Source organism: Amphiura filiformis, chromosome 12 (genome assembly GCF_039555335.1).
Source record: "Amphiura filiformis chromosome 12, Afil_fr2py, whole genome shotgun sequence".
In the NCBI taxonomy this organism is placed as follows: Eukaryota; Metazoa; Echinodermata; class Ophiuroidea; order Amphilepidida; family Amphiuridae; genus Amphiura; species Amphiura filiformis.
The window spans coordinates 24,382,611-24,398,763 of NC_092639.1; the positions used below are offsets into that span (position 1 = coordinate 24,382,611).

At 36.1% G+C, this 16,153-nt stretch overlaps 1 protein-coding gene across 1 annotated transcript in view; it reads right to left on the reverse strand.

Annotated features, from left to right (window-relative positions):
- Window positions 1–3,958: 3,958 nt before the first annotated feature.
- LOC140165965 (acetyl-coenzyme A synthetase, cytoplasmic-like) overlaps window positions 3,959–16,153 on the reverse strand; it is a 34,221-nt gene continuing 22,026 nt past the window's right edge. Inside the window, exons 9-16 of the mRNA XM_072189324.1 lie at window positions 15,587–15,720; window positions 14,553–14,685; window positions 13,061–13,117; window positions 12,460–12,540; window positions 11,100–11,208; window positions 8,145–8,344; window positions 6,539–6,584; window positions 3,959–5,783 (exon numbers count right to left, since the gene is read on the reverse strand). Coding sequence (XP_072045425.1) covers window positions 5,581–5,783; window positions 6,539–6,584; window positions 8,145–8,344; window positions 11,100–11,208; window positions 12,460–12,540; window positions 13,061–13,117; window positions 14,553–14,685; window positions 15,587–15,720 — 963 coding nt within the window. The 3' untranslated portion in view covers window positions 3,959–5,580. The remainder of the gene's footprint in view (window positions 5,784–6,538; window positions 6,585–8,144; window positions 8,345–11,099; window positions 11,209–12,459; window positions 12,541–13,060; window positions 13,118–14,552; window positions 14,686–15,586; window positions 15,721–16,153) is intronic.

Sequence of the window (16,153 nt, forward strand, 5' to 3'; positions counted from 1 at the left end):
TAAAGTGGAAAACTTTTTGTCCCCCCTTTCCTACCACCTAAAACTTTTTGGTCCCCCCTCTTTTAAGGTCCAAAACTTTTTTGGCCCCCTCCCTTTTTACCAGCCCCCCCACCAAAGTATTTCTGAACACTCCCTAACCCACCAAGGAGTGGATGGAGACTTCTGAAATTGTAACGATCCAACAGCAAAGTTACCTGCCATTTAGGTGGGTGCTGATTGTATAGACCACTTGACATCACTGTTTATCAACAAAGGCGAGGGACTCGTCTATCGATATGCTCGAACGAGCCGCTACACTGTTCAATGGCTTTCTTGTACTATATGAAATGTGGCGGGCGATTTAAAATGCACGTGCCCTTAGCAGACTACAATGCGTACGCACACTGCAGGGCAAAGAACAATTGAAATTGCCATAATGCGCGCGCATACTGCCGGGCAATGACGTCAGATGCCAAGTGGTCTATAGAGGACTACCAGATAGTGTAACAATGCTTTTCAATGGGACACATGTTGTGCCGCTTAGCTGATACTGCATTATGCTTTATTCAGCATTGTGAAGTGTTATCACATGATTTTGCAATCCATAAGCCTCTAAGGTAAGCCCTACTGGTATAATCACATAATTGACAAGTTTATAACATCTGAAATGGCTCTCAGGAGAGGTATAGAGTGTATGCAATAAACCAACCGAACGGAGTAACAATTGAAATGGCAGCCATGCTGGAGGACAGTTCTAAGATACGTTAAGATGACAGAGGGACAGGTCTCTAGATCGATTCCACAACCATTCATACCTATCACACGTTTTATTGTATTACCATGCGAATTTTCCCGTGGTACCTTATGGAGGACAGAATTTTATTTAAATGAGGATAACTCTGTCATGTGTGACGTGGTATTGCATACCCTCTATCTCTACCCTCTAACTTCTATAGAGAAATGTTATGGATGGAATAAACAAGCTATGTATTACAATGTGTGCATATATTTCTGATTACTGTCACCACTACAAGCAGTGTTCAATATTGCCCAAGACTTGCAATTGCGTTGCCAATATATCGATAACTCTTTGCCGCAACTCGATGCAACTTGTTGCATTTCCAAGTTACATTTAACTTGATTGCGATACCGCAATGCAGTACGATGTAGTGCGGCAACGCAACACATCGCAAAGCAATTGCGGCATAGTATAAACAGACCTCAAGGTTGTCCGTCACACAACTTTCTTTTTTCCACTATTTGAACACTGATTACAGGGTTACCCTGTAAGTAGAAATAGTTACGAAATCTGAACATTAGGAAACTATATAAAAATCAACAAAAGGTATATCTATTGCAAAAAATCAAATTTCCCTGATATTTGAGTATACATAGAAACACATGCAAATCGTGATTGAAATTTTCATATTAGTTAAAGGATAGACAATAAAAAAGTTATAAAAAGGATAATACAAAAAGCATTGATCACCAATGGCCATTGCAGCAAACTACATCTACACTTAGATTTTCTCCAGGCAGCAATAGTAAAGGGACTATCAGTGATTTGCTACAAACAATTCAGATTTTGGCATTTTTGGAACATTTTTCAGTATTTTCACTTTTTGAGATATTGGACAGGCAAAGTCTCCTCAAAATAAGCTTCACAATGATATATTGCCCATATTGCTAGTTAGAGGTAGTAAAAAATCAAAAATAAGTTGAGACATCCCTTGTTTTTCTTTTTATTCATTCAAAAGTTTCAAAGGACCATATCACAGAATTAATTTTGCAGACATAACAGCTCCTTTGTGGTGGATGTGCAAATCAATTTGGCAAATGTGAAAGCAATCTAATAAATCTAAAATCTTACATGTCACAAGAATATAGGCAAAATATCTAATTCTCGATCATGAGAACCAATTTGGGTATGCACAGGTATTTGCGTCGAGCGTACTACGCAAAGACCAGCATTTATGGTGCAGACACAGCTTTTGAGAACTGACCAATCACACGGACGTTGCTAGGCAGTGTCAAGGTTCGGCAATGTAGATCTCGCGATCATGTTATTTTATGAAAAGTGCACTAACGCAGAAGGTACAACCTCTCATGATCGAGAATTAGTTATTTTGCCTATAGTGCATGTGTAGCTATCAGATTTGGCAACCAAGCTTTTAAATTAACATAAGAACACAAGCATGCACTCATGCTGGAGATATCCATTGGTTTTCATAGAATGAGTACCATGTGTGATGAAATAGGTGTGAGCTCTTATCTCATCAAATGGACTTACTAATGCTTGTTGATCATTTGGTGGATCAATTCGGCACAAATATTTGGTACATCAATCACTGATTGTGCCTTAAAGTGCCCTATCAGTGATTGCAGCATGCACACACAATGACATACACCAGGCACAAAAAGAAACTCGTCAGTTATATTCATCCTTGCTGTTCAATAACTTTGTTAATTGGACTTTGCTTTCTCATTTGACACCCTGTTAAGTAAAAAAGCGAACAAGAATTGACCAAGATATGCGCCTCCAAAGCCTCAAACCCCCAAATCAAAAGTTGCATTTTCAACGATTTTCAATGGGAATGCGTCGTTGTATTGCAGACAAGCACCACGGGCCAATCAATAAAGCACACGGTGTAACAGGCACAATTGAATCGTTAAAATTGCAACTTTTCATTTTGGGGTTTGAGAGTTTGGAGGCGCATATCTTGGTCAATTCTTGCTCAATGTTCACGAACAGGGTGTCAAATGAGAAAGGAAGGTCCAATTAAATTAACAAAATGTATATTTCAGAATAATCCAAAATTATCAAGTTATTGAACAGCAAGGATGAATATAACTGACGAGTTTCTTTTTGTGCCTGGTGTATATTGGTAGGTGTGTCACACTTGCAAGTGTTAATGTCACTGCCTCAAAAAAAAAAAAAAGTACTACACAATATGTGTACATCAGCATGCAGATTTTGGTTTTAGTTCATCAACAATATACACAACAATATATACATAAAAAAGTCTTCCCAACTCAGAACTTTGACAGATACAGCTAGAATATGCAGGCAGCCTGCTACACAACATACATAGACCAATTGTTGAACATGCAATGTGCTTGGAATTCTTATATCCAATGAAGTAGCAAAAGGATTTTTACAGTGCAGCATTGCTTGTTATGTCACAAAACTGCCTTCACCTAAATTTTGTTTTCTTCACCCATGGCCCAGTGAAGTCTGCATGATATAGAAGGAAGGAACATACACTCAAATATAGCAACATCTGAAGCATGCTCTGACTTCACCGACTTGAAAAACAAAGAAAAAGAAAAACTGTTAAATATAGCACACACTGCTGGGCTACTCTTTGGTCTTGTGTAAGAGTTAGTTTTCGGTTTGTTTTGAAATAGGTCTAGCATCTCTTGGTTAAATTCAGCAGTTGCCCCAGAAAGAAAATACTATACCTTAAATATCTATTACATTTAATAGACACATTTGGCCTTACATTCATTTTTTACTTAAACAAAATGTTTGCACTTGTTTTTGGTTTTGTTCAACATAATTTTTAATCAATAATCATCTTAAATGAACTTGCTCTTTTTGAAAAGCACAGCAGGTTGGAACGTTCAACATCTTTCATAATTATTCATATTTAAAAATAAAGAACTGGCTCTTTTGAAAAGCAACAGTGAGTTGAAACACTTCTGATTTCCAAACAATAAAAATAAATTGATAATCTCATAATGTAATATCAAGCCTACATGCTTATGCACTAGGCCCTTGATTAATCATACATATGTGACTCCCCTCCACAACTGAGCCCGGATGTCGCCTGTGCCACTATTGAGATATGCTCCATCGAACTTAACAACAAACAATATATTAGGAAACAAAGGATTTATTGACTGTTTTATTGATTTTTCACTTCTTACATGTATATGTTAAGTACTATAGACATGATATACATCATTTTAAAGCTAATTTCAAGCAGAATATTTTGGTTGAATATCTCAAAAATGATGATTGGCGACTTCAGGGCTCAGTTGTGCTGAGGGTCACATATTATAGAGATGGTGCAGACTTTGTTTCAATGGACTGGTTTATTTGTAAGCTACAAACAATCTGAATTATTCAGGCTTCTTTTTTGACACATCACCATTTGACACATCACCATCAACCTCATCCCCTTGTCTTTACAAGTCTGATTTACAATTTAACATCTGACTTGATAAGGGGAAGTCATTGGGGACAGGTCACATTTTGAAAAACTATATCGGCTTTGTTTTCAGCCTCAAATTAAAATTATACACAAAAATATATTGATGCTCTATTAGCTCTCTCTCTCTCATCATAACTACTGTTAGCCAACACAGCGACTATGGCCAACCCACAACAAAACTACAGGGACATGTGTATCTCTCTCACACACACACTTACTACGGCTGAAACGTAACTCAACATCTAACCTCGATTACTACTTTTGAAAGAGTTTGGATTTGCATACATTAATTAAAAAAGTTTATTTGATCATTGTACATGTGTATTCTTCATCTGATTTAAGTTTTAGTGTATATGCTGCTATTTTAGCGACGGTTTTATTTTCACGAATTTTGCAAGTGGGCATGCAGGGGTAAAAATAACAACATGCAAAAATATAAGTTATATTATACTTCATATAAATTCTGTGAAATAAACAACTCGCACAATACCTCAAAATCACAAAAAAGTCTGAATGCAAAAATAACAGCATATAGTAATTTACAGTACTCAGGGGTGTTTATGGTGTCCACATGTATAATATGGGATGCGATCTGATCTGAACAAGTCAAAGGTGGATAAAAAGTGAGCAAATATAATGAAATACATAAGAAAATTCTCATTATAAAAGCTGCACATGCTCTTGCACTGACTAACATGCACCGTTTATTGCAACAAAAGACAGATCACAAGACGCTACATGGCTTGGTTAGTGAATGAGGTGTTGATGTTTTTCATGACGTGATTCAATTAGCCAATCAGAACCCCACTTGGATGTTTACGCTGTGTATGGGCTAACAAGTGCCGTTTTTCTAAGCAAGCAAGTGTTAGTGAACAAGTACCAATATAGTAAACACCCCTGCAGTACTACAACCTTTACATTTCAAGAAAGCACAAATTAATCACATAATAATAAAGTTATCAAACAAACAAAAAATTTGGCCCTATTTTTAAATTGTCTTCTCTTCCCATTTAACAGTTTACTGCTTGTCGCAAACAGGTGAATTATGGTTAAAATCAGAAACAATACTGTTATAGAAAAAATAAATTGGATGTATATTTCAAGCCTAACTTAGCTGATATGATGTGTAACAGGCGAGGTTACACATTTGCCCGAATATGAGGCTTTCATTTTATGCATATCAGAAAATATTCTAATAAAATGTTCACCCAACCATTTTGGGATCACATCATTTTCAAGATTAGTATAACCCAAATACCTCATTTTGTGCGTATCAGATTAATCTTCCCATAAAAAAATTACACCAACTATTTTTTATTTACTTTCAAAAGTTAATTACAAGATTAATATAACCCAACTCTCAAAAGTATAATCTATACCATATTTATACATTAACATCCGGTCTGTTTGCAAACAAAACATCCACCACCGATGAATCTGCCATTGTTGAAACATCGCCGAGGTCGTGGTCGTTCTTAGCGATCTTGCGAAGCACACGGCGCATGATCTTTCCTGAGCGTGTTTTTGGTAGACCCGGTGCGTTGTGGACGACCTCTGCTGCAGCAAATGGTCCAATTTTGGTTCTTACTGGAAGGAAATAATAACAGAAATTCCTATTGGTAATTATATTCAACATTGGTTAATTACAATATATAGTGTGCAATAATATATTCATCAGTATCAGTATTCTCATGGCATCTTAACTATTTTTTATTTTCTCTCATCTTCCAATAAGTTTTTTAAAACTTCTTGTGGTGCTCACAACACAAACACATCTTTCCTGAAAATATATCAGATTGGATTTGAAATAAGAATATATATTAACATGTAGGCCTACATTTAAAAAAATGCTGTTATCTAATTCAAATTCGCATCTTGGACCGAGTGATGAGCATAAGAAAGGTCTGTGCATGTAGAACTCGGTACGTTTCCAACCAATGATAAATGCACATTACACAATATCATTTGACACAAATTTAACCAAACAAGTGTACTGGTGCATTGCAAAACATTACAGTCTTGCATCATTTTCCACCCCATAAAGCAACATGGTGAAGTTTTTGTTCAGCAAGTGTAATCATTCAAACTTGATTCAAGGGAAAAGAAGGTCTGAGATACTTCACTTTACTCATTTCTTTTTCTTATGCGGCCCATACGATCAAAATATTGATCAATATTGGGGACCCTAAGTGCAGGAGTGGATACAAAATCTACCATTGTGCGTGTTCAATGGTAGATTTTGTATCCACTCTTGTATCTAGGGTCCCCAATATTGATCAATATTTTGATAATGTATGGGCCGCATAAGACATTCTACAAGTTCAATATTATTGATGACTCACCGTGACTCCTCAATTCTGATATTAAAGTTTCATTGAATTCAGCTCCCTGGAATGAAAACAAAAACCCACAATAGTTAAGTTAGGAAGGGGAATGTAAATTTCAAAAGACTTCTTCCAGTTTCCAAGCTTTCATGAACTTGGTGAGAATGAAACTTAATATAGAATATGTATAAAGTGTGACCCAGTAGAGAATTAGTGTAGATGGGCTCTGGTATTCTTGTATTTTCCCTTAAAGCAACACCCTCAATTTTTCTTGAATTTCTACTTTTTGCATGATTGTAATGTCCAATTGTGTACTAAAATACCACATAAAAGAAGTAAGAAGTGCTTTAATTACAGTAAAATTATAAGTTTTTATATTCAATGCGTGGGAGATCTCCGGTTTTTTTCCGAGTTCACCCATCGAATGATGGCTAACAACGTCTCGTGCGTATGAGCTCATGTGTATATGTATCATTGATTAAGTGATGTATAAACTGTGTGCATATTGCTATTTGTCGTACGTCTTATTTATGCGTCCCAACTGCGTGAAGCTCCAATGAATAATACATTTACTACGATTGGCGAGCTAATACACACATTGTAGGTGCTGGAATGAAATAGCAATTTTCTTTGTTTTACCTCATTTATTAACTTGAAATTTAAAGGGGACAATGTGATCAGTGAAAACTAACATTTAAATAGGAATCTATTTTTTATGCAAATCACTTATCATTGCTTTTAGTTCTTTACTTCTTTTATTGTTCTTTCTTCTGTTTTTCCCCTTTTTTCTCCTCCTTTTCTCTCTTTTTTGGGAGGGAGGGAGGGAGGGAGGGGTTATGATTATGCCAGATGCTCCTATGTGGATACACCCCTGCAACATACTTTTAAGTATGTTGCATTAAAATTGGGCCATTAAAATGCCCCAATTGTTGACAGCCGAAAGCAACCCCAGACTTTGCCATTCCCTAAACTAGATTTCTTCAATCCTGTCAAGAACCACAATCTCAGAGTGTCTTACTTTTTTTTTTTTTTTTTTTAAATAAAATCCTTCAGCTATTCTTTTATGAGCCAAATCGCAAGACCCAAATCTGTGTGTTAAAGTGAAGCATGGTTTACTTGACAGAATGAGTTTTGTACTCAAGTCAATACCCCTCCTTTCCCCTGTCCTGATTACCCAATCATAAATCTTAAATTAATATGAAATCTTTTATAAGCCACAGGTGGCATCATGGCTACCCTCAGTCTCATTTCTCCAGGTGGGTGATATCTTATAAATTTTCCTTTCCCACCTCCTCTTTTTCCTCCTTATTTTCCCCTCCTTTTTATCTCCCCTTTCTTCCTCCCCTTTTCTTTTCCCCCTTTTCTTCTATTTTTCCACCTTCCCTCTCTTTTTCCCCGCTTTGAGTCAATTTTGTTGTTACTTTTTTGCTCTGGGTCTGTACCCATCTGGGAAAAAGCGCTAGATATGCTGCTACTCTAAATCTCAATACCCCAATAATTTTTTAGTACATTTTTTTCAATTTTTTATAATTTAACATAGACTAAAGCAAAATTTACTGAAAAAAAGTAAAACATGTACCAAAATGATGTATGAAAAAAATAGTGCCCTGCCCTTATCACTTACCTCTATAAGTGTGACAAAGCTATAGCAACATTCCCCTTTAGTCTTGTGCGGGTAAGCCACGGCCGCTGCCTCGGCTACCTTTGGGTGCTCAATAAGTGCCGACTCAATCTCAGCTGTACTGAGTAGATGACCTGACACATTGAACATATCATCCATACGGCCTGTGATCCAGTAATACCCATCTTCATCTCGACGACAGCCTGGGGAGAAGAAGTGTTTTCAAATAAAAAAATAAATAAAAAAAGTGGAGCTATAATTTGTCATTTTATACAATTGACAATACCATATCTTGCCTGTAATTGACATTATATCATCAACACTTGACATGAATTTCAGAGTTACTTGAGACCAAATGATACTACCCCAATACTAATCTGAACTCTAATCCACCCTGATGTTAATCTCTTAATTCAACAACTCTTCCTATACTTTTGTACAGGAGCCAACCGTTGTTAATCCGTGAACACACACTTTTGCAGTAAGCGTATAGCGATATCTGCTGAACGCAAGGTTACGCTGGCGTTACACATGAGCGTAAAATTTGTCATGCCTGGAACGTATGCGTAAACATAAACTCACTTATGTTGGCGGAAGCAGCTAAATATTACCGCTTTATTCTTTAGTTTTATTGCTGATATCAACAGAGAAATACTGCGATCTTCTTGTAAGGTTGAGTGGCAATGACAAACAGACATTCTGAATGAAAGAATTATGTAAATTAGACATCTTTAGCTTGTTTCAGTGGTTGAAAGGATTCAATCATGTTTCACGCGGTTGTTCATCACCGATTAACAACTTCGCGTCCGGCGCGTCTGCGTGGTTTACTTTCGCTCGGGCAGCTAAAGCTGCCCTCGCGAAGTAAACCACGCAGATGACGCAAACGCATCGTTGTTAATCGGTGATGAACAACGGTGAAACATGATTAAATCCCTAATTCAGACCCAATCTTTCTAAGTCCAACCATTATCCTAATCCTAAACATGCCTTCTGGGTGGCAACCCTTCTTCTACATCTTGCCAAAATTGATCTTGATTCTCATGTTACTTTCATTCAACAAGAACCAAAGCAGCCAACGGTCTTAGGTCTATTACATTATCTAAAGCCAATCTCCATATATGGACTGTTCTTGCAGTGCATCGCACTTAGCTAGTAAAGGATGCACGTCTGATCAATGTTTGTCCAGTGTTTATAATCACCCAGGATTTACTAATGCCCTCTCCCAAATAATTCTGAACCCAGGAAGGAGCACATATTCTGAGCACCTTCTTGTAGTAGCATTTCAATAAGAGCCATACATATTATACATGTACATCAGGTATAACCTAGGGCTCTTAGTGCAGACAATTATTACAACATAATTGGGTAAATCATTCAGTGTTTAAACACTGCTCTCTCATGATGCACAGGGCACCTATGTTTTACAGGCCAGTGTAATGGGAGAGAACATGGACCTTTTCAAGCATCATTATTTCTGAATTGTATGTCAAAAGTATATAAAACTATACATTTTTGGAAAGGAAATGAGTCAAGGAATCCCATGGTGATGTCAGATTTGTTCAAAAATCTCGAGTTTTTGAAAAAATCACAAAAATTCACTTTTTTACCCCAATTTTTTTGTGACAACTTAGAAAAAAATCCGTTCGGAGTAAAAATTAGTTAGCTTTTCATAAAGAAGAGACATGAACTTAGGGAAGGTTTTTTTATTTTTTTGAAATTTGTCTCTTTTTTCGAAATATTGAAAAAAAACATGTGAAAAAAGCAATTTTGTCACTCTATTAAGCTAAAAATTGCACAAAATGGTGTATATTTTTGTTTAAAACAAATATTTTGAAAAAATGAGAAAACCTTCCCTAGGCTTTGATGTACTCTAAACGATAGTGCAAAAGTTTACCTTTTGCTTGCATATTTTTCGAGTTATCTTGTCACAAAAATCGTGCAATATTGTCAAAAGTGAACTCTGAGAAATCGATGTTTTAGTAAAAAAATGTCAAAATTATGCACAAAACGTCCTTATATTTTAAAACGGTAAGACTTTCACGCTTGTAAAAGCTGTATCTGGTGCATGGTCTAAATATGCATCTTTTTGCACCAATAAATCTATAATGTCTGCTTTCAGTGCGCCAAAATTCAAAATAATTAAAAAATCTAAGTGGCATTTTGACTGCAAATTTTTGTTTTGTTTACACCACATTTGCTGGCGTGAACAACAAACCGAAAAGCGCCTAGACTGCGTTGGACATACGCCATGAGAGTTGCGCCACGTCACGCTAAGCGAATCGTAAGCTTAATCAAAATATTTCGCATTCGCGCATTTCTGACTCATTATTTCCCGCCAATTTACTAAGCTGTCTTGAGCCATGTGACTTTTTAGAGTTGAAAAGAGTGAAACAAATCAAGCAAAAATACGAGTAAATATTAGCAAGTTGTATTTTATCAGTTTCAAGTGAAAGAATACATCTTAGTGTTGATAAATATCAAGAAATCTCAAATTCGGGCATGAACGAATGTGTCTTCCATTACTCTGGCCTTAAGATGGACATTTTATTTTTGAAAAGACCATACATACAATACATAAAAAATATTTCGTATAGCCCCGTCACGAAAACTAGTACATTGCATTCGTGCTTGCATAATTAGCATTTTGTGCACATTTTATTACACAATTTGTTGCTGTTCTTTTTTTATGGACCTTTTCATTCAAGTCTATGGTGATTAATATTTATAGAGAAGGCTGGAAAGGGCGCTATAGCCTCATTTTAGGCCATTTTAGGCACTTAAATGCTCATTAAAAAAGAACGGCAACAAATTGTGTAATAAAATTTGCACAAAATGCTACTTGAGCAAGTACAAATATAATTAAATACATCTGGAGAGGGGGCTATAGCTAATACAAAAAATGTCCTATACCTAAGTGGTTATGAAACAAAGGTGAGGGGCCATAATAGTTTAACTAACCATCTCCTGTCTTATAGTAACCAGGGAATTGTTTGAAGTATGTGCCCTCATACCGAGGATGATTTCCATACACAGTCCTCATCACTCCTGGCCACGGTTTCTTGAATACCTGGAACATTGACAAAATAACACAAATCACATTACTATGATTTACATGTATACAACATCATTTCCATCAACACTCCTGGCCACGGTTTCTTGAATATCTGGAACATTGATCAAGTAACACAAATCACATTACTATGGTTTGGGTCTCTTGAAAACTTGCATCATTTACAAAATAATATAAACCAATTATGGTTTCAATGAGTGCATTGTGCAATATCTTGAGACGGGCTCATTACAGCGTGACAGATCAACACTCACTTGACGTGCTCATAATTAGCGTGTTACGAGAGAATAGTCCATGTAAATACACTACTGAGACAAGACAAATAGTTCTCTTGAAGAATTTTTGTTCCTAATCGTGATAAATGTAATCCGTCAGTTGCAATATGATGATCCAAAGTGATATTCCTATTGTCTATGAAATTCAAGTTCTTGGCATAACACATGTCATAAAGTCTCGCATTAAATTCCTTTATCCACGCACAATGTCGTTTGTTCCTTTGGGTAGTCAATGAAGAGATAGCAGGTCTGAATACAAAAATAGTTGACAAAAGGCTATCATACATAGAAAGGCACTCATTCACATAACATCTGGACAGGTCGTTCGTTGCACAATGAATAATAATAAAGTCCGGGTTCTCTTCTTCAATAATAGCAGGGGCAAGTTTATTCCATAGTCCTAGTAAACCTTTGTCACTTTTGAAATGCTCTTGTTTTCATTCAAATTGGTACATTGTATAAGTTGGGAAAATAAAGTCGCTTCATGCCGAATCAGGTATCAAAATACGCAGAACAAAATTCTCTATCTATTGACTACATTATTAGGTAATTTAGGTTTACTGTCTTTGAGATACTGCTTTTGGTTTAAGCGTACAGATACTTTTTGTGTGCAGTATACAGACCTGCCAACTGTCCATCATTTTGAGGGACTGTCCCTCATTTGGGGTTTTCCAAAGTGAAAAAGAGGGACAGTCATGCTTTCTGAAAATTTCAGTGATGGCAAAGTTAAATTTTGCTATAGCATTCTCTTTCATCTATTGTGATAAATTTAGATCTGCAAAACCTTTCCTGAATTCTGAAAGTATTGCACTATGCACACCTCAAATCTTTGAATTTGTCAGTACCTGGTTTGTGTATATGTACAAGGTTTTGGCCTCAATGACCCTCTTTCTGACTTCAGTAGGTTGGCAGGTCTGAGTATACATCACTAACTGACATGACTGCATGAATAAAACCAATAATTTCTACTTACCAAGTAGCCTTCACATACTCCCTCCAATTCCTCTCCTTTGTCATTGACAACAGCAGGCTCTATACCAAAGAATGGGAATGTCTGTATGGGGGTCAATGGATAGCAAGAATGCTAAAAACATTATTTTCATATGAGATTTTGATCTGCTTTACTTTGGAAGCCACCAATGACATAGAGGCTGCCAGTTGCCAACTAGTAGCTTCATCATGTTGGCATTCATCAATGTCTGATTGGCAAATTGCTATGGTTGGCAGCTTTTTCATGTTGGCTTTTATATTGACCTGATGTTTGATCGGCAACCTCCTACAGCCATAACTGTATATATATATGCAACTTGTTACTATTACTAATACAGTTTCAATTTGAAATTCATTCCAGATTAAATCTCAATAAAAATATTTCTATAAGCAAATCAGAATTTGATATACTGTTAGTAACAAGATTTCAAAAAATATTACATCAAAGTCTTGAAGTTTTGTATACAACAATCTTAAACTTATGCGAGATAATTGACTTAAAACCCATAGTATAAAATTTAACACACTTTCAAATAATCTCCATTAATTTACTGTTTTACTTTGTAATGTTACACATGACTTACACATGATCCTGGTTTAAGAGGTGTTGCTCCTGGCAATGGGGTCATAGTGTGACCTCCCTGAAAAACAAAATCATTGTGGTAACAATTAGTGTAAATCATTTAAAAAATCCTGAATTCAAATAATAAATTAAACATTATTGCTTTTAATGATACACTAAGTATAAAAATATATAGCAGAATATAAAAGCCTGAGGATGTGTTACAAAAACAACAACAAAACAGGTTTATCAGAAGAAGTAATTTGACTTGGTAAATTGCGATTTATTTGAGTTGGGAACAAAAGACATGTGCTACACGTATGCAGGATTTTTGTTTTTAATGCATTTCTGAACCATTTTTTACTAAAAACAGTTTCTCAGAGATGCCACCAGTAGTTGACAAAAAAATCTGAAAAGGCGACCGGTGTATCGCCCCTCACGGCCGGGGGTCCAGGGGCCCGCTCAAGGGCCCCTGGTGGGGTCCAGGGGGTTTCTGTACATTTAGAGCTACAGGAGAGGCCATTTCTGAGGGTTAAATACATTCCAAGAATGATTACAGTGATTTGCGAAACTGCAAAATTCGGAAGAGTTGTACCCACATGTCATGCATTGACTCATGGACTATTAATATTTAATAAGTATTATTTATAAGCTTACATATCTGGAAGTTTCAGTTTTCTCACGTACGTAGAGAAGAAGTCTCCGTTTATATCTTTCTCCTCTAACCACTGCCAATTAAATCTGTCTCATATATCCTTTTCAATCTCTGCCAAATCGTCGTCACGAGTGACGAAATTCATTTTTTTGACGACAGTCTTCACTGTCAATTTTCACTTCGATTTTCAATCAGTTCCGTAGCCTCGCTCATTGCTTGCCGGTTGCCGCATATACTCCGGTATCAGCTTCGAGTCTGTACTCGAGACCAAGTATGCAAACAGTCTCTTTCCAAGAGTCGGAAGGAACGTATTGCGTACATACGTAGTGCGATCCAACGACATGTATTATTGATCAAGAGATGGAAATTTCACTTCGCCGATTCTAACAAGAATTTCTTTTTAAAAAAAGGTGCTCCGTTCGGGAAAAAAATAAAAAATAATAAAATCAGAATTTTAACCAAGAAAAAATCGGAATTTTAGTTAGGATTTCTAAAAAATCGGAATTCGATAAAAATCGGAAAAGTGGCATCTCTGGTTTCTAAATAGGCTGATCACATAGCGTTATACAACAAATCTGATTAACATAGCTAAGCATGTTGTCGGTTTCTGAGACTAGTCTCTTTATTTTCTTGGCTTATACAGGGTGGCCATATTAAAAACATCCCATTTTTAATTTGGCAAAACCTTTGCTGTAAACATTGTATAAATATTATCATAGCTTGGAAGTTCCACATTTACTAACAAGTGGGAAAATGAATGATGGCACTTTTTCATTGTCAGCAAATATCAAAATTCTCACCACTGAACTGTACCAGGCTCCCTGCCTCTTTTGCACCGAATTAAATGGTGCATACTTACTGTTTCTGTTTGCCAGAATGTGTCTACAATTGGGGATCTACCATCTCCTATTTTATGATAATAGAATAGCCATGCCTCTGGATTGATTGGCTCTCCTACTGTACCTAAAACACGCAGGGACTTTCGACTGTATCTGTAAGAAAAGAAAATAGGAGACAATATGGTATAAGGCCAAAAAAAAAAATTGTTGTGTTGCCCTCAACCGTCCGGTCCTAAATCCTGAAAAATCAGGGTCGCAATTTTTTTTTTTTTTTGAATGATGATTTTGACAGATTTGTTCAAAAAATCAATGTTTTTCACTTAAAATTAATATTATATTGAAAGACTAGTCTTTAATTGATGTCTAACAGGTATCCAGAAGTCAAAATTGACAAATGTCCCCTAATTGAAGAAGCATTATTTAAAATTTGAGGGGTCCCAAAATCAAAAAAAAAAAAAAAAAAGAAAAAGAAAAAAAAGAAATCCGACCGCCGACCCAACTTTCCCATTTTTCCACTTGAGGGCAACACAACAATATTTTTTTTTGGCCTAATGCATGGAATAATTATTGGATTGGCTAAATCAAGCTTCTCCTTTTTTATTATATAATATTTAAAAAATTGGAATAAACAAAAACTATAACAGGTTAGTTTTAAAAATTGCAATATTTCAGAAATTAGAATCAACTCAGAATTAATGGGTTTGATGCTTACTATGTTTGTGCAATGGGCTATTCCATTTAAAATCCACATTACCCCTGTGGAAGATTTTGGAAATATCTTCCACAGGGGGAGTAGGTTTTCAACTATAATTGGTCAGAGTTAATCATTTTGAAACCCATACTCCACCTGTATTATGGCTTTACCTTTATCTTCCACAACTGGAGTGAGTATCACCAATGGAAGTTACCCAATTGTCTATTCTATTCAAAATTGATACTCCTTCTGTGGCAGATGTTAGCTAAATCTTCCACAGGGGTAGTGTGGATTTTAAATGGAATAGCCCAATGGCACTACAACTTGTGGCCTGAAAAAACCCAATTGATCGCTACTCACTTCTTGATTGGTGCATCACCATATTTCATGAGCGTTCGTATAAGTGTTGGTGCTGTGTATATACTGTTGACCTTATATTTATCTACAATGTCCCAGCAACGTCCCTCATCTGGATAGGTGGGTACGCCTTCAAACTGTAAGAAGACATCAACATATGAATGGGGATGAATAGGCACAGTAGCCAATTAACATATTTGTATAAATTGCAAATTACTTAACAATAGCATTTAAATTCCATGGATATTTTTACATCTACTGATGGCATTTAATCCTAGCTTTAATAGATCTATGCACCGCTGATATGAAACTACTGCCAAAATATGCACAGATATGATATTACATGTAAATACACTGTATGGTAGGTTGAAAGCAGAATAGGTGCGTATCATGTCACATACATGTACAATGATCACAGATATTATACAGATTACCGACTCAAATTGCATCTTGGTTTGTCACTCATGGAGGCCATTAATGTATCTCTGGCAAGGGCCCAAAATCAAACGATAATTTCTGTCTTTAGCTTGAGCGTTTACAAAGTTTTGTGCACACTTCAAATTGAATTGC